General features: G+C 36.9%; 1 protein-coding gene across 4 annotated transcripts in view; it reads left to right on the plus strand.

The window, feature by feature from the left end:
• The window catches only part of KIAA0586, a gene marked incomplete at both ends in the record, with an annotated part of 130,686 nt that overhangs the window by 47,602 nt on the left and 63,917 nt on the right, over nucleotides 1–19,167 (plus strand). For all 4 annotated transcript variants that reach the window (XM_080707299.1, XM_080707296.1, XM_080707297.1 and 1 more), the window contains 5 exons: nucleotides 1,878–1,988; nucleotides 10,047–10,127; nucleotides 11,016–11,209; nucleotides 12,724–12,842; nucleotides 18,578–18,777. In XM_080707299.1, coding sequence (XP_080563425.1) covers nucleotides 1,878–1,988; nucleotides 10,047–10,127; nucleotides 11,016–11,209; nucleotides 12,724–12,842; nucleotides 18,578–18,777 — 705 coding nt within the window. The remainder of the gene's footprint in view (nucleotides 1–1,877; nucleotides 1,989–10,046; nucleotides 10,128–11,015; nucleotides 11,210–12,723; nucleotides 12,843–18,577; nucleotides 18,778–19,167) is intronic.

A 19,167-nucleotide genomic window follows, 5' to 3' on the forward strand; every position in this document is an offset into this window, starting at 1 on the left:
AAACTGAAGCTAAGAATAAATAAGAGAAGGAAACAGGTATGATAGAAAAATATTTGAATCTATAAAATCTAGAGGTTCCCTTTTTTTTTTGTAGTACTAGGGATGGAACATAGGGGCCTGCTACCTCAGACCTACATCCCTAGACCTATTTTACATTTTTATTTGGAAACAGGGTCTCACAAATTATGGAGGACTTCACTAAGTTGCTGAGGCTGGCTTTGAACCTGCAATCCTCCTATTTCAGCCTCCCAAGTCCTGGGATTACAAGTGTGCAACACCATGCCCAGCTTAAGGTTACATCTTTTTAAAAATCCTAAACAGGAAAACAACATACAGTGAAAACATAAGAAAGGAAGGTGGTAGTAAAGAATTCATTTTTAAATATAAAGATTTCCATAATTTAACATGAAAACATAGATCCAAATCCAGAAATACTCAAAGAATATGAATAAGATTCTGTAAAAAATATTTATCAGCAAGCACACTAAATTTAAATTTTGTTAGTAGCTAAAATAATGCAAATTAAAATAACAATACTAAGCTTTATTTATTTACTTATTGTGATACTGGGGATTAAACCCGAGGTGTTCTACCTTTGAGCTATGCCTCTAACCTATTTTATTTTTTTAGTTTGAAACATGGTCTTGTCTTGCCAGGTTGCTGAGGTTAGCCTTGAACCTGTGATCCTCCTGTCTCAGCCTTGTAAGTACTAAGTTACAAGTATAGGCCATCATACCAGGCTTAAACCTATGTTTTAAAACTTTAATTGTGTTACTTAATTCTGAGGATTGGATAAAACTTAAAATTATTATTTTTGATGATGAAAACAGAAATTCTTTAGATTACATTTCACCAGTAATTGTCAAGAAGCTCAAATAACCATACCCTTGTAGCCCAAGAAGTTAAATTGATACCTGTTTACCAAGAATAATGAAATAATTTGAAAATTAGGAAAAAACCCTTATATGTATGAAGAATTTATTGTTTTGATTTCTGTATAATAATGAAAAACTGGAAATATCCTACATGTTACTAGTCAAAGCATGTATCTGTAGAAATATTATATGGTTATCTTGAAAATATGAGTTCTGAGCCGGGCGTGGTGGCGCACGCTTGTAATCCCCACGCTTGGGAGGCGGAGACAGGAGGATCACGCAGGTTCGAAGCCAGCTGCACTGGCTTAAGAGACCCTGTTTCCAAAAATAAAAAAGTATAAAATAGGTCTGGAAGTGTAGCCCAGAGGTAGATGGGCTTCCAGGAACCCCAGTACCACCAAAAAAAACCAAAACAAAACAAAAAAAAAAAACAGAGTTCTGTACAGAAGTATGTTTATGACCTAATAGTGAAAAATCAGGAGTGAAAGCTTTTAGATTTATCTATGTACAAGTGAATAGTAAAAAGACCAAGAATATAGTATAGTGAAAACAAAGATAGGATTTTATGTTCTCTCTTTTCATATTTTGTAAAATATGCTTTAATCATTTAAAATTTTATTAGTTTTTGGTTTTGCAATAAAAATTTAGAGGACATGGTTTCCCATCCATCCATCCATTCATCCATCCATCCATCCATCCATCCATCCATCCATCCATCTATTTTTTTCTGGTACTGGGGATTGAACCCAGGGGCATTCTAGCTCCGATCTACACCCTCAGCCCTATTTTTTATTCTTTATTTTGAAACAGAAGTCTTACTAAGTTACAGAGTGCCTCACTAAATAGCTGAAGTTGACCACAGACCTGCAATCCTCCTATCTCAGCTTCCCAAGTACAGAGATTAAAACCGTGCACCACAATGCCTGGCTTGCTATCTATATTTCTGACAAACATTTGAGTCAGAATGATCAACAGAGAACTAGATGTTGTATTCTGTTGTAGGTATTACCCAGTGTGGACATTGACAGCATTTCATATAGTAGTGCTGATTTTAGTTCACCTGTGACAAATCCCAAAGAAGCATCTCTTCCTCCGATGCAAACCTGGATACAGGTATATTTCATGATTCTACTATGTTATAATAAAGAGTATTTTCTGAGTATAGATTTTAACTAATATTATTCATGTAGAACTTTTTATTGGAATTATAATCTATTATAGTAATTGGGGTTTTGAGGAAAAAATTCAAATGAATCTTGACTTGTTTATGAACTTGAAAAAGATATTTGTTTCAAAGCCTTACATTTATAAATATTCAGAAAGCGATAATCCTCACTAACTTTTAGTAACTTAATTTGAGAGACTCATATTATGAAGAAAGAATTTCTTTCTCTTTGGGAAAATATCTTTAATTTACACAGGAATATAGGTATATATATACACACAATAATAATTTTATTATTGTTTTTCTTTTTTTTGCCGTACTGGGGATGGAACCCAGGGGCATTTGACCTCTGAGCTACACCCCCCTGCCCTATTTTTTATTTTTTATTTTGAAACTGGGTCTCACTGAGTTGCAGAGGGCCTCACTAAGTAGCTGAGGCTGTCCACGAACTGTGATCCTCCAGGTCTCAGCCTCCCGAATACTGGGATTACAAGCGTGCGCCACCATGCCCGGTTTGTTTTTCTTTTTTATTGGTTTTTATGTACTTTTATTGATGCATTATATTCTCATATCATACTATAAATCATAGTGATAGTGACATACATGCACACAGTACTTGGTGTCCCCCATTCCCGCTCTCTCCCCATTGCCTCTTCCTTCCCATTCAGGGTATAGAGATTGACATTGTTATTCTCACATATGTATGTAATGTTGATGAAAGTGATTCCTTCATTGATCCTCCCTCTCCCCCCTCCACTTCCCCTAGACCACCTCCCTGGTTCCACTGAAGTTTCTCCTCCATTATCTAAAGTCCTTCTAAGATCCCCGTTTTTCCCTAGCTTCCACATATTAGAGAAAATATATGACCCTCTTGACTTTCTGTGAGTGGCTAATTTCAACGTAATGTTCTCCGGTTCTTTCATTTCTTTTGCATATGACTTAGTTTTGTTCTTTATTGCTGAGTAGAATTCCATTGCATGGATATTTAATAATTTTGTAATCCATTCACCTATCAATTGATACCTAGATTGGTTTGATAATTTGGCTATTGTTAATTGTGCTACTATGAACATAGTTATGCATATATTATTGTAGTTCTCTGGTTTCAATCCCTTTGGAAAATACCGAGTGGTATAACTGTCATATGGTGGATCCATTCCCAGTTTTCTGAGAAATCTTCACACTGATCTCCATAATAGCTGAACTAATTTGCAATACCAGTAACAGTGTGGAAAACTTACAGTTTCCCTACATCTTCACCAATGTTTATTACTTTTTTTTTTACGGTACCGGGAATGGAACCCAGGGGCATTGTACCTCTGAGCTACACCACCAGCTCTGTTTTCTTAGTCTTTTTATTTTTAAAACAGGATCTCACTGAGTTGCAAAGGGCCTCACTAAGTAGCTGAGGCTGTCCGAGAACCACGATCCTGTGATCTCTGCCTCCCGAATGCCAGGATTATAAGTGTGCCACCATGCTCGGCCTTTACTTTTTGACTTCTTGATGATTGTCATTCTGATTGGAGTTAGATGGAATCTCAGTGTAGTTTTGTTTTGTTTTGTTTGCTACTAGGGATGGAATCTTGGAGGCATTCTACCTCCAAGTTATACCCCGAACCTGATTTTATTTCTTATTTTGAAACAGGGTCTCACTAAGTTGCCGAAGCTGACTCTGGACCTGTGATCCTTCTGTCTCAGCCTCCCAAGTACTGGGATTACAAGGATGTACCACCACACTCAGTTTCAGTGGAATTTTGATTTGTATTTTCCTCATTGCTAATGATGTTGAAAATTTTTAAATGTATTTATTGGCCATTGTATTTCTTTCTTGTGAAGTGTCTATTCAATTCAGTTGCCCATTTCTTGATTGGGTTATTTGATTTTTTTTAATGTAAAGTCTTTAAAGTTCTTTGTATATTGTAGATGTTAGTACTCTATCAGAGAAAGATATTCCATTCTGAAATCTTTCTCTTTAGACTCTTGATGGTTTTCTTTTTCTTTTTCTTTTTTGAGGTACTAGAGATGGAACCCAGGGGCATTCTACCTCCGAGCTACACCCCAGCCCTATTTTGTATTCTTTATTCTTTATTTTGAAACAGGATCTCACTGAGTTGCAAAGGACCTTACTAAGTAGCTGAAGCTGGCCACGAACCATGATCCTCCTGTCTCAGCCTCCCAAATGCTGGGATTACAAGCATGCACCACCATGCCTAGCTTGCTGGTTTTCTTTGATGAGCAGAAACTTTTTTTTGGTAGTACTGGGGGTGGAATCCAGGGGCTTTTCTACCTCTGGGCTATACTCCCAGACTTATTTTATACTTTGGAAACAGGGTCTCAATAAGTTGTTGAGAGCCTCACTAAGTAGCTGAGGCTGGCTTTGAGCCTATGCGATCTTCCTGTCTTAGCCTCCCAAGTACTGGGATGACAAGCGTGCACCACGCCCAGCCTGAAACCTTTATTTTAATGCCATCCCTTGTTTTAATTTTCTGAACTTTGAGGATTCTGTTGAAGAAGTTTTTACCTGTCCCTATATATTGCAGTATAACTTCAAAGTCTCTATTACTATATCTCTGTACTATAATTTGAAGTCAGGACATAGGATGTCTTCTGCATAGTTCTTATTGCTAAGAATTGCTTTGGCTATATTGCTTTTTTTGTTCCTCCCTATGAAATTTATTTTTTTTTAAGTTTGTAAAGATTGACATTGGAACTGTGTGTGTGTGTGTGTGTGTGTGTGTGTGTGTGTGTGTGTGTGTGCGCGCGCGCGCGGTACTGGGATGGAACCCAGAGGCTTTCTACCTCTAAGATACACTCCCAGACCCATTTTATATTTTATTTGGAAACAGGGTCTCACTAAGTTGCTGAGAGCCTCACTAAGTAGCTGAGACTGGCTTCGAACCTGCGTGATCCTCCTGTCTCAGCCTCCCAAGCGCAGGAATCACAAACGTGCGCCACCACACCCTGCTAATTCTAGGAATTTTTAAATTTCCCCTCTTATTTACTTTCTGATCCAGTCCTCATTCAAGACTGTGTCATTCAGTCTCCATGTACTTATGTAATTTATTTTGGTCTTCCTGTTGTTGATTTCTACTTTCATTCCATTGTGATCTGATAAGATGCAGAAAATTACATTTAAAATTTGCTGATACAGCTAAACTACAAATTCTTCTCAGTTGCTCATGGAATCTTCTCCAAAATGGCCCAAGATGTGGTCTATTTTGGAGAAGATTCCATGAGCAACTGAGAAGAATTTGTAGTTTAGCTGTTGTTGGTTGGAATAGTCTGTATTTGGCTTATAGGGTTCCTTAGGTTTGAAGAGTCTTTACTCATCTTTTGCCTGAAGATCAGTCTAGTGGCGTTAGTGGTGTGTTGAAGTCTCCTGATATTACTGTTTTTGTGTCTATTTGAGACCTGATGTCCTGAAGAGTTTATTTTACAAATGTGGGTGTGTCCACATTTGGGACATAAATGTTTACTATAATTATATCTTCTTCTTGGATTTTTTATTTTATTTTATTTTATATTTTGATGGTACTGGGGTTCCTGGAAACCCTTCTACCTCTGGGCTACACTCCCAGACCTATTTTTATATTTTTTATGTGGAAGCAGGGTTTCGTAAGTCAGCAAACCTGGCTTTGAACCAGCGCGATCCTCCTGTCTCTGCCTCCCAAGTGTGGGGATTACAAGCGTGCTCCACCATGCCTGGCTGGATTTTTCCTTTTATTAATAAGGAGTGACCCACTTTGTCTCTTCTGTTATGTTTTAAAGTCATTTTTGTCAGATATGAGCATTGCTACCTTTGTTTTTGGTCTCCATTTGGATGGTATATATTTTTCTATTTTTTCACCTTTAGCATATTTTTGCCTGGAAGGTGAGTTTCTTGCAAGCAGCATATAATTGGGTTATGTTATTTTAATCCACATTGCCAGTTTATGTCTTTTAATTGGAAAGTTAAGGCCTTTGACATTGAGTGTTATTATTGAGATACGATTTTTCCTGTCATTTTGAGTTCTATTTTTCTGTTTGATATAGTATTGTTTCTCCTTCACTTTGTTGCCCATCTGTTGGAGTTCGTCCCTTTTCTGGTTCTGGTATTTGCTTTTTTTTTTCTTCGTCCTGTCTCATTTATTTAAGTATTTTCTCTAGTGGCTTGATAGTCATAAATTTTTTTAGTTTCTGCTTGTCTTGAAATGTTTTTATTTTTCCATCTTTTTTCTTTTTGTCATGGAGGTTGAACCAGGACCACAGTGCTGGAGGGGTAACATTTTACCTTCAAGTTACACCTCCAGCCCTGTTTTTTATTCGTTATTATGAATCAGGGCCTCTCTGAGTTGTGAAAGGCATCAGTAAGTAACTGAGGCTGGCCATGAACTTGTAATTCTCCTGTCTCAGCTTCCTGTCATACTGTGATTACAAGTGTGTTCCACCATACCTAGCTCTCCCTAAATTTTAAATGATATATTTACTGGATATAGCAGTCTTGGTTGGAAATTGTTTTCTTCCAGGATTTGAAGTATATCATACCAGCCCCACCTGGTTTTCATGACTTGGTTTGAGAAGTCTGGGATGATTTTTATTTTCTTGCTCCTGAATGTCACCTCTTCTTTTGTTCTCAGTGCTCTTAAGATTTTGTCCTTGGCCTTTATGTTAGTCATTTTGATTATTACATGGCCTTGGAAAGTCCTCTGATCATGTCCTTTTTTTTTTTTTGTGGGTCTGGTGATGGAACCCAGGGCCATGCCATTCGACCTCCAAGCTACACCCCCTGCCCTATTTTTTATTCTTTATTTTTTTGAAACAGAGTCTCACTAAGTTGCGGAGGGCCTTACTAAGTAGCTGAAGCTGTCCACGAACCATGATCCTCAGCCTCCCAAATGCTGGGATTACAAGCGTGCACCACCACACCCAGCTTTTCTGATCATGTCTTGATGGTGTTCTGAATGTCTCCTGTACATGGATGTCCAAGTCTTTTTCTCTGTGTGGGTAATTCTCTGAAATTATTTCTCTGAAGAAGTTTTTATACCCTTGCTTCTAGACTGTCTTCAATGCCTATTATCTGTAAGTTAGAATGTTTTATATATCCTATATATGTTGAATGTTCAGGTTGTGTTGTTGTTTTGTCTTCTCTGTATTGTTGACTGTGTTTTCAGTTTTGGATGAACTGTCTTTTAAGACTGATACTCTGTTTTCCATGTGGTCTGGGTGGTTTCTGTTGTAGTCTTTAATTCATTTATTAACTTCCTCATTTCGCTCAAAGCTGCTTTTTAGTTCTTTCTTAGGGATTCATTTCTCTACTAATATGCTTTTTCACTTCCTGTATACTTTATTTGAGGCCTTTCATCATACTGAAGATCAAAATTCAGAATTTTTCTTTTGGCAATTTCTGAAGATCAGCATCAGTGATCCTCCTTGTTGTTGAGTTATAGGAGTTTATTGTTTCCTTGCTGTCTTTCATTCTTATATTTTCAGGGTTCTCAAGTGTGTATTTCTGTTGTTCTGACATCTTCTTCCTCTTTGTGTGTCAGTCCTGTATCTATTTGTTATTCTTCTATAATAAGGTCTATGCTAGGAATAAATATTTGCCTTTACCAATATGTCTCATATAATCAAATTTTGAGTTTGTTCCTCAGAGCCTCTTTAACTAGATACAGTTCTTAGTGCCGGCAAACTGGAGTCTCTGATTGGCTGCAGGCCACTATGCTCTCCAGGCCCAAACTCCATAGGGCCAGAGACTATGATGTTCTTTTCAGAGTCTGCCGCCTACTGGTTGGGATTTAATGCTCCACAGACACCACCTCTGCTCTGCTGATTGTGAGCTTGTGAAACTGTAGAGCACTGACCTCCAAACTCTGGCCAGTGGGATTAAGCTCATCAGGGCCAGCAATTGCTATGTTTCTACCTTGTGGCCTGGCATGCTGAGCTTTTATGACCCCTGGGACACCACTCCTGAACTCCTGATCTGGTTATGATCATGTGGAGCACTGTCAGTCACCTGTATGAACAAACTCTGCTGGTAGAGAAAGTGTTGAGTTCCCTGCCTAGAGCTGTGATCACATGAACTCTGCTGACCCCTCACCTCCCTGCTTTTAGGGCCCAAGCTCTGGCAGGGAAACTCTCTACAGTTCTAAACCTGGGGCTTGGGTGGTTCCATTATTTAGACCCAGGGACACCACTGATGCTCTGGGCAGCTGTGATCATATCAGCGAGTCCTTGTCCTCTGTTTTTGGTGCTTATAGTGCCCAAACATGGCCAGGCATGAGTTTATAGCTTTCCGAGCCTGCAGCTCAGTAGGCTGAATGATTTCACCCCACTGACACCACAGCCAGCTATCCTGTGGTGATCACTGGAGACCCTGCATGGGTATGGCAAAGTGCGACCCTCGAATCCTCCCACTTGAATATCCCTAGGGGCTGTCTGCTAATTCATGTTCTTCTGTGTCCAGTTGTATCCTGCTCAACTCCACAGGGATGATTTGCAAACTTACAGACCTGGCAAGTCTCTTCATTGTCATGAAGCCCCTGTGTTCATGCAAGGCAGTCTCTTGCTGGGAAGACTTGTTAACTCACGGTCTTGAGTACTGCTTGGATTCTTGCATGCAGAGATGGGTTCAGCTGCCACTATAGGCTCTAATTGGGCCATCTGAGTAGTTGGGTCCTTGTCAAGTGTGGAGAGAAAATTAAAAGCATTTAATGATGCTCTGTAGTTGTTGGCTTTACAAGAATTTGCTGCTTCTTTGCTGGAGGTCTCTGGGAGCTGCCTTATTTTGTTTATTTTAAGAAATTATTTGGGTCTGGGCATGGTGGCACACACTTATAATCCTAGTACTTCAGAGAATAAAACAGGATCGTAGGTTTGAAGTCAGCTTCAGCAACTTAGCTAGGTTATCACCAACTTTTTTTTTCTTTCGGTGGTACTGGGGTTCCTGGAAGCCCTTCTATCTCTGGGCTACACTCCCAGACCTATTTTTTATATTATTTTTATTTGGAAACAGGGTCTCTTAAGCCAGAGCGGCAGGCTTCGAACCTGCGCAATCCTCCTGTCTCCGCCTCCCGAGCGCGGGGATTATAAGCGTGCCGCTACCATGCCTGGCTTATATATATTTTATTTTGGAAACAGGGTTTCTTAAGCCAGCACGGCTGGCTTTGAACCTGCGCGATCCTCCTGTCTCTGCCTCCCAAGTGTGGGGATTACAAGCGTGCGCCACCACGCCCGGCTTTATCACCAACTTTTGATACCCTGTTTCCAAATAAAAACTAAAATAGCACTGGGGTTATTAACTTGGAGGTAGAATAACTCTGGATTCAATTCCCAGCACCACCACAAAAAAATTGATTTTGTATTTTTTTTGTGAGTTGTATATGTGTGTAACTATATGTCTAAACATATACTCTTCTTGATCTTAATTGTAGTAGAGAAATAATATCAACATTTTAATCCATTGACTTAGATTTCATTTATCAATGGAAGCCTTGTGTGTGTGTGTGTGTGTGTGTGTGTGTGTGTGTGTGTGTGTGTGTGTGGTCCTGGGGTTTCTGGAAACCCTTCTACCTCCGGGCTACACTCCCAGACATATATATAAATATAATATATATATATATATATATATATATATATATATATATATATATATATATATATATAATTTTATTTTTTTAATTTGGTAACAAGGTCTCTTAAGCCAGCAAGGCTGGCTTTGAACCAGCGCTAACTTCCTGTCTCCGCCTCCCAAGTGTGAGGATTACAAGCATGTGCCACCACCCCCGGCCAATGGAAGCCTTTCAATAGTGAAACTCATATATAACTTTTTAAAGCTATGGAAATGATAAGCCAATTGCTTGGGGACTATTTGGATTTCATTTACAATTAATTAAATTCTGAACAGGATATGAAAATTAAAAGTAGGGCCATATAATTACATATAGTTTATGCTATATGTGGGAATATGATGAATTATATATATTTAAAAAGATGAACAAACTGAAAAATTTCTGAAAATGCTCTTTTAGGCTCCAGAACTTATGAAGTTAGATGAAGAGGAGGTGAAGTTTCCAGGAACTAACTTTGATGAAGTAATTGATGTTATACAGGTAACAAAGCTTAGAAGCCATGAGAAGTTATTTTTCTTTTATTTGAATACTTTTAGTATTAATATCATGTTACAGTGTTTTGAGAAACTTGCTTTTGCTTTGAGTTAAGTATATTTTTACTTTTAGAAACTATATAATTGTCATTCCATTGTATGGTAGTGTCTTCATCTCTATAAATCACCTGTCTATATGAAACGTAGTGATAACTTGATAACTTTCTACTGTTTGCCTCCTAGATTTTGACTCTTCTGCTTTCTACTTTGTTCTTTCTTTCCATTTTTTTTTTTTTTTGGTTTCCCTTTTTTCACTTTTCTTTTTTTTATTGAATTACATTTGTTTCTTCTTTCCTTTCCTTTCCTTTCCTTTTCTTTTTCCTTTTTTTTTTTGCAGTACTAGAGATTGAACCCAGATCATTCTTTCCCTAAGCTACAGTCCCAGGCCTATTTTTTATTCTTTATTTTGAAACAGGGTCTCACTAAGTTGTGGAGGGCCTCACTGAGTAGCTGAAGCTGGCTGCAAACCTCCTGTCTCAGCTTTCCAAGTGCCACCACACCCAGCTCTAGTTTGTTTTATAGAATGAATATCAGGTTTTTGGCTTTGTTTTGCAGTGCTCGGGACTGAATCCCAGGCCTTGCACATGCTAGGCAAGCAGACTACTGAGCTACAGCTTCAGCATGAATGTTGGGTTTAAAAAAAATACACTAATTGTATAATTAAAGTTTTACTTAATGTGTGTTATAATATGCTCCCACCTAGTTAGAAATGATGTTGGTTAACTTAAAAGTGTTAGTTAATTCACCTAGCTAGATTCACAGGCTATACCTGGCACTTAGTAAATGTTGAACAGTTACAGGAATATTATAATTTGGTTTGTTTTTTTTTAATCAGGAAGAGGAAATACGTGATGAAATTCCAGAATGCTCTGAACCATTGCTAGAGTTTAACAGAAGTGTTAAAGATATTTCTACAAAATATAATGGTCCTCCATTTCCACCAGTTGTTTCGACTTTTCAGCCCACTACTGATGTTCTGGATAAAGTAATTGAGAGAAAAGAAACATTGGAAAACAGCTTAATTCAGTGGTGAGTTTACAAATGCAAATACAAACAGAAAGTACTTAATTTTAGTTGAAAATCTTGTCTCCTTTTGTTTATTAATTTTGTTTCTTTAGTCACTGTAAACTATCTGATGTAATACTCATGACAAGTCTAACTGTTGGAAGTATTGTTTTTGTCCTTGAATATTTGTACTTAGGATATCTGCCATGGTAGAAGAAGCTATTGTTGAATAACAGAAGCCTTAAAAATGTACATGTTCTTCATCATTTTACTTTCAGAAACTTATCCTAATCTGATACTAGACCATATAATACCTAACATTAGAAACAAGACACTACTTTAAGTTTATATATTTACAACTGTGCTGATAATATGGTATTATATACTGCATGCGAACATGAAATTAATTCTTACTATATCCCTATTTTTACTTGTGAGAAACCTTAAAGAAATTATGGAGTAAACTAAACAACTAAATATTAACACAGTAATTAAACTTAGGTTTAGAAGAGTATTTAGTGATATTGAAAGATATTAATAAATGGTGTACAGCTGGGTGTGGTGATGCACACTTGTAATCCTAGCATTCAGGAAGCTGAGATGGGAGGATCACTTCGTGGACAGACTCAGCTGCTTAGTAAGGCCCTTTGCAACTCAGTGAGACCTGTTTCAAAATAAAGAATAAAAAATAGGTCTGAGGGTGTAGTTCGGAGGTAGAATGCCCCTGAGTTCCATTCCTAGTACCACAAAAAAAGAAAAAAAAAGGTGGACAAATGAAGCATAATACTAGCAAAGTAGCCCCACCTTTTAAGACCTTACTCAAAAATAAATGTGCATAAGACAAAACTTTGAAAATGGATATACTATAGTGTTTACTGTGTCTGTCCTTAAATCTAGGATTATGGGTGAGGTTTATTCATCTTTTAAAAAACATATATTTTATGAAATTTTTACAACAAACACCTGTTATTTGTATAATACGATTTTCCAAAGAAGTCTATTAGCTGCTCTAAAGGAATGAATGTGCCAGTACAAGTGTCCTGTTCTCCTTTTCCTTTCTCTTCCATTTCTGGAAATAACCTTGGAAAGAAGTTTTTCTTTCCTTTTTAAGAAGAAAATGATTCTCTATTGCGATCTGTATATTTCTTTGAGAAAAAAGCAGCTGGACTTCTTTTCTAGTCTGATCTGATAGGGTTTTATATGTATACCCTCAATGGGAGTCAAATCTTTTAGGTACATGATGTGCTTGATCAACATTGGCCAAATCCTATTTTGAATTTAGGGCTTTTGTTAAACTTTTTATTAGACAAATATGAAAGATTTTAATCTTGTTTCATGAACTGTGTCCCACAACAAGATTCTGTTTCATGTATGTTTTTTCTTGTTAGAAGATACTTTTTTTTCTTTCCATATGGAACTTTTAAATGATTACCTTCACATGTGCCCAAGGGTAAAGGTTTTTTTTTTAAGGGTGGTATGTCTAACATTTTATACATTTCATCCAAATTTAGAAATCCCTAACTTGTACCCCCCAACAGGGTAGAACAAGAAATAATGTCAAGAATTATCTCTGGGCTCTTCCCAGTCCAGCAACAGGACAGACTTAACACCAGTGTTTCCATCAGCGAGGCAAGTGAGCCCTTGACTTCTGACATTGGTAAGTGAGATGAAATCATTGTTGTGGTTGTTGTTGTTAAAAGAAAAAGCCTTTAGTTCACTGTGGATTTATATGTCCCAGAGGTGTAGTAGGTCTTTGGCTGACAAAAGATAAGGTCTTACTTCTAATCTCATTTCACAGTTCTCTTGTATTGGAGGTCAGTTCTCTCTCACTTCCTTATTTCATGTTGCATCTTATTATTAAGCCACCCCCTCGCATTCCTTCTATTTCAGCAATCTCTACTATTCCCCTATAATACTTTGCATATTTTTTGTTTATAGTAATTATCAGATTGTATTTAAGGTTGGTTTACATATTTTACTCACTAGAGTATAAGTTACTTGGGATTAAAGTTATTTCTCCTTTAGTGCCTAGTGCTTGACTAACACCTAATCGCTTTAAATATTCATTGAATGGTTAAAAGAGCCTTTTTTTTATGAGAAGTCCATACCATATTTGACTGTCTTCCTCTCCTCCCCCTTTTCCTCTTCTCTATTCTTCTTTGTCTCCTCTTCTTTCTACCTCTCTTTCTCCTCCCTACTTATCTATCAGGTTTATTTTTTTTTGAGATTACACTTTGTTTGCCTTTGTTTGTTTGTTTACTTATTTATTTATTTATTTATTTCGGTACTGGAATAGATGGAACCAGGGGCATTCTACCTCCAAGGTACACCCCTAGCCCTCTTTTTTATTCTTTATTTTGAAAAAGCGTCTCACTGAGTTGCAAAGGCCCTCATTAAGTAGCTGAGGCTGGCCATGAACCACAATCCTCCTGTCTCAGCCTCCCAAATGCTGGGATTACAAGCATGTGCCACCATACTTGGCTTAACAATTCATTTGCCTTTCACTTCACCAATTCTTTTTTGTGTGTGTGATACTAGAAATTGAACCCAGAGACATTCTACCTCTGAGCTACATCCCCAGCCATATATATATATATATATATATATTTTTTTTTTTTTTTTTTTGTGATACTGGGGTTCCTGGAAGCCCTTCTACCTCCGGGCTGTACTCCCAGACCTATTTTTACATTTTTATTTGGAAACAGGGTGTCCCAAGCCAGCGCGCGACGCTGGCTTCGAACCTGCGCGATCCTCCTGTCTCTGCCTCCCAAGCGCGGGGATTACAAGCGTGCGCCACCACGCCCAGCATAATATTCTTTATTTTAAAACAGGGTTTCACTAAGTTGTTGAGGACCTCACCAAGTAGGCGAGACTGGCTGAGATCCCGTGATCCTCTTAGACTTCCCAGTACTGGGTTTAAAAGCATGTGCCACCACACCTGGCAAAAGTCACCAATTCTAAGTGTACAATTTGACAAATTTAGGCAGATGCACGCAGCTGTATATTATCTGTACAAACATGCCATACAAAAGCATTTTCATTATATCCTAAACTTCCCTTAATGCCACTTTACAGATTTTTTTTTTTTTTTTTTTTTTTTTTTTGGTGTGGTACTAGGGATGGACTCCAGGTGCTCTTTACCTTCGGTCTATACTCCCAGACCTATTTTCTATTTTATTTGGAAACAGGGTCTCACTAAGTTGCTGAGAGCCTCACTAAGTAGCTGAGGCTGGCTTCAAACCTATTGAATCCTCCTGTCTCAGCCCCCCAAGTACTGGGATTGCAAACATGTATCGCCACGCCTAGTTCTTGTCTTTTCAGCTTTTATACATTGTAATTATACAATACATACTTTTTTGTTAACTGACTTTTATTTGACAATCATGCTATTGCATGTAGTAGTATACTTTATGGGTATGCCATAATTTGTTAATAGATTTACCAATTGATGGATATTTATAGTCTTAGTTTAGGGCTGTTATAAATAAAGCTGCTGTGAATATTTGAAGACAAATGTTTATATAGATGTATCTTTAAATTTTCTTTGTTATATAGTAAGTAAATGTTTATAAGAAAATGCCGTATATCTTCCAAAATGGTTGTACTATTTTGTAGTCTAACCAGTAGTATACAAGAGTTTCAGTTGTTCCACATCTTTATCAGTACTCAGTGTTTTTATTCTAGACATTCTGTACTTGTGTGAAGATATCTCATTCTGGTTTTTATTCACATTTTTCTAATTACTAATGATGATTAATGACATGCAAATTTATGCATGTTTCTTTGCTGTATATTTACTTGGTGAATTATCATTTCAGATCTTTTGCTAACTTTTAAATTGGGGTCTCTGTCTTCATGTTGAGTTATAATGTTTATAATTTTAGATAAAAGTTCATTATTGGCTTTATACATATTTTGCAAATATGTTCTTGTTTTCATCTTGCATTTTGCATTCTCAACATTGCTTTTTGGAGAACAAAAATAAATTTTGACGAAGTCTAATTTATCAATTTTTCTTTTATAGTTTGAGGAGTATTTGGGCAATGCTACTTAATAAATCTTTACCTAGCTCAAAACTGTTCATATTTTCTCCTATGTTATCTTCTAGAAGATGTATGGAAACATTACATTTAGGCCCATAGCATTTCAGATCTTTTGTATGTGTGTGTGTTGCTGGAGACTGAACACAGAACCTCACACTTGCTAAGCTAGTACAGCCATTGATTAACTTACCCAGCCCTATATAGTAGATTTTTAGTTAAATTTTATATATGGTGTGAAGGACTGAGTTTTTTTTTTTCATATTGATTTCTAATTGCTCTAGTGCTATTTGTTAGAAAGATGATACTTTTTCCATTGAATTACCATCGCACCTTTGTTGAAAATCAATTGGCTATAAATATGTAGTCTGTTTCTGGACTTTCTATCTTGCCCCATTGATCTATAAGCTTTCTTTCCACTAATGCCACACACTATATATATGTGTATATATATACATATATACATATATATACATATAATGCCACACTATATATATATATATATATATATATATATACACACACACACACACACACACACACATATATATTCAAACTTTCTGATTATTGTAATTTAGTAAGCAAGTCTTGAAATTGGGTAGTACACGTTTTCTTCCAACTTTGTTATTTTTTTTATTTCTGTGTATCATTATCTGTATCATTATGTTTTCTTTTTTTCAGTCTCAGAATAGCCTACCCTTCCTTTTTTATAGATTGACCTTTAATTGCCCAAATCCCAGCCTTCAGAGTCTGCATTTATTGCTTTTACTCTTTTTGGGGGGTGGGGATTGGGGATTGAACCCAGAGGTAGTCTACCTCTAAGCTACACCCCCAGCCCTATGTTTTTATTCTTTATTTTGAAGCAGGGTCTCACTAAATGGCAGAAGGCCTCAGTGAGTAGCTGGCAGTGAATCTGCGATCCTCCTGTCATAGCCTCCCAAGTACTGGGATTACAAGTGTGTGCTACCATGCCTGGCTCTGCTTGTACTTTTTCATTGCTCATTTTTTTTTTTTTTGTCTTTATGGATTGGTTTTCTGCTCTCTCCTTCAAGGAACTCCTTTCTCACAGGCATTTGGTTGACAAAGATACTACCTTTTCTCTTTTGTTTTTTGAAATGGAATCTCACTAGGTTTCTAATAGTCTTGCAAAATTGCTGAGGCTAGTTTGGAACCTGGGATCCTCCTGTCTCAATCTCCCAAATACTGATTTTATAGGTATGTGCTCTTACATTCAGCGGATAGTACCCTTTTTCTTTTTCTTTTTCTCTCTTTTTTCCTTTTCTTTTTTTCTTTTTCTTTTTCTTGTTCTTTTTTTTTTTTTTTGGGTACTGGGGGTAGAACCTAGGGGCTTTCTACCTCTGGGCTGTACTTCCAGCCCTATTTTATATTTTAGTTGGAAACAGGGTCTCACTAAGTTGCTAAGAGCCTCATTAAGTAGCTGAGGCTGGTCTCAAAGCTATGCGATCCTCCTGTCTCAGCCTCCCAAGCGCGAGGATTACAAGCGTGCACCACCACGCCTGGCGATAGTACCCTTTTTCAAATCCTTATTCTCAGCATAGGCACTGTTGACTATTATTATTATTATTATTATTATTATTATTATTATTCATTATCATTATATTAATTATTTTAGTACTGGTACCTCTGAGCTATTTATTTTGTATTTTGAAACAGGATCTCTCACCAAATTGCTCAGGGTCTCACTAAATTGAGGTTGTCCTTGAACTTGCAGTTTCTTCTATCTCAGCTTCCCAAGTACTGGGATTACAGCTATGCACCACAGCACCTGGCTGATTACCTCTAATTCTTAAAATGTTCTCTGGGATTTGGATTCTTATGCTTCTTTCTATTGTTACGTTTTTAGCTTCAAGACCTTCATTTCATCGTTTATTTCCTGCTTGCAGATGAATATTCTACTTTATGCTACACTGGCATCCCAAATTTGGCATGTCCAAAATCTGATGTTCTACCCTAACCTGTTCTTCTTTGTTCTCTATTCCTGTTACTTATATCACAATATTTCCAGCACCCAATTTCTAAAGCTTTGGAGTTTAATATTTGTCCCATTTTCTTTGCTTTCCTTTTCTTTAGTTCCTTCTCAGGCACAAATATATAAGCTATATCTTAGCTCCATATATTTTGTTATAATTGATTAATTCTTCCTGTTGAGTGTAGCTTGCATCTAACCTCCTACTGCACTAGGTTTTCTTCCATTATTTATTTTTTCAAAGACAGGGGGAAAAAACTTGGCTAAGAAAGTTATAAGAAAATTGTTGTTATTCTAGATGGAAATCTTAAAATTTCCAAATTGGGTATTTAAATCCTGTTCTCTTTGTAAAAGCACATGTACTACTTTTGTTTTGCCAGTATCTGGGGAGGGCATTTTGGCTTTATGACAGAGATGCTCTGGATTTTGTTCATGCCAAAACAATGAATTGTGGAAACTAAGAGGAAAACAGTGATATATTTTGTGGAATATAAATTTCTCTGATATAGTAACTGCAGAGTAAATTGATGTTACTTACCTCTCAATAAATGATCCCATGACATCTCTCCCACTTTCTAAAGAATTATGTGTATTGCTGCCATCACTGTGTAACTAAAGGAGCACACTTTTGAAAGTTCACATTTCCATCAGATTGCACAGATCATCATTCACCTATTTCCACACAGCTTTAGTAGTATCATATTACATTTAGTAACGTCTCGAAAGGAGCTTTTACTTAATTTAGGTACATTCTTATAAGTGAAAGATACAATCCATTGGACAATTAATATACCGAAGGAGCATTAAAAATAGCAGCCAGCTCGCCATAGACCTTAGAGGAGGTTTAGCCTAAAATGTTAATCAATGTGTCCTGATGTTTTAGTCAAGATGGGAAATGTAAATTGTTTCTAGATGATATTTATTTATATTAATTAGCTAAATTTGTTTATTTTTTGTGGTATTTTTTTTTACCTCTAAGCTATATTCCTAGCCCTTTTTATTTTTTGTTTTGAAATAGAATTTTGCTAGATTGTTGAAGTTGGTCTTGAACCTGTGATTCTCCTGTTTTAGGAGCACTGTAATTCCCAGTACTGGGATTACAGGCATGTGGCACCTTGCTCAGCCTGATGATGACATCCTTTTATTATAAACTCTATAGTGGTAGGGAAGAGGCCATATAAATAAATTTTTATTTGTCAGAGAATTTTCATGATATCATGTCACTTTCCTGATAAGTAGGTATGTTTGTATTTTTATTTCTATTCCTCCTTCACCCCCACTTGGCATCTATGAAATGTTAAAAATTAAGGGTTATATAGCAAGTGTGTTTCTTGCCCACTTATTTTGAAAGTCTTTATTTTCCAGTGGAAGGAACAAATGGTGGTGCTGTCCAACTTTTTGTTGATGCGGGGGTTCCTGTGAATTCAGACATGATTAGCCATTTGGTGAATGAAGCTCTTGCAGAGACCATTGCTGCTATGCTGGGTGACAGAGAAGCCAAGAAGCAAGGTCCTGTTGCTACAAGTGTTTCTGCTGATGTTTCCTCAAATGAAATGTGCTTTCCGGTAAGAGTGACTTTCCTTTCATGATTTAGAGTTCTGGGAATTTTTTATATATTATTTAAGAACAGTAAAATTGATAAATTGCACACTGTATATCATAGGATCATAGCTTGAGGTAGAATTTTATTTCTCGTTGACATAAGGTAATCTTTCAATATTTTAAAAATATTGAAAGTATAATACAATGAACACCTGTATACCCTTCACCTATATTTCACAATTGGTAGCATTTTGGAACATTTTAAAAAAATACATCTTTGTGCTGGGCATTGTGGTGCATGCTTGTAGTCCCAGCATTAGGGAGGCAAAGACCAGAGGATCACTGTTCACGCACAGCCTCAGCTACTTAGTGAGGACCTTTGCAACTCAGTAAGACCCTGTTTCAAAAACTAA

The sequence above is a fragment of the Muscardinus avellanarius genome, assembly GCF_963383645.1.
Source record: "Muscardinus avellanarius genome assembly, chromosome: 12".
NCBI lineage: Eukaryota > Metazoa > Chordata > Mammalia > Rodentia > Gliridae > Muscardinus > Muscardinus avellanarius.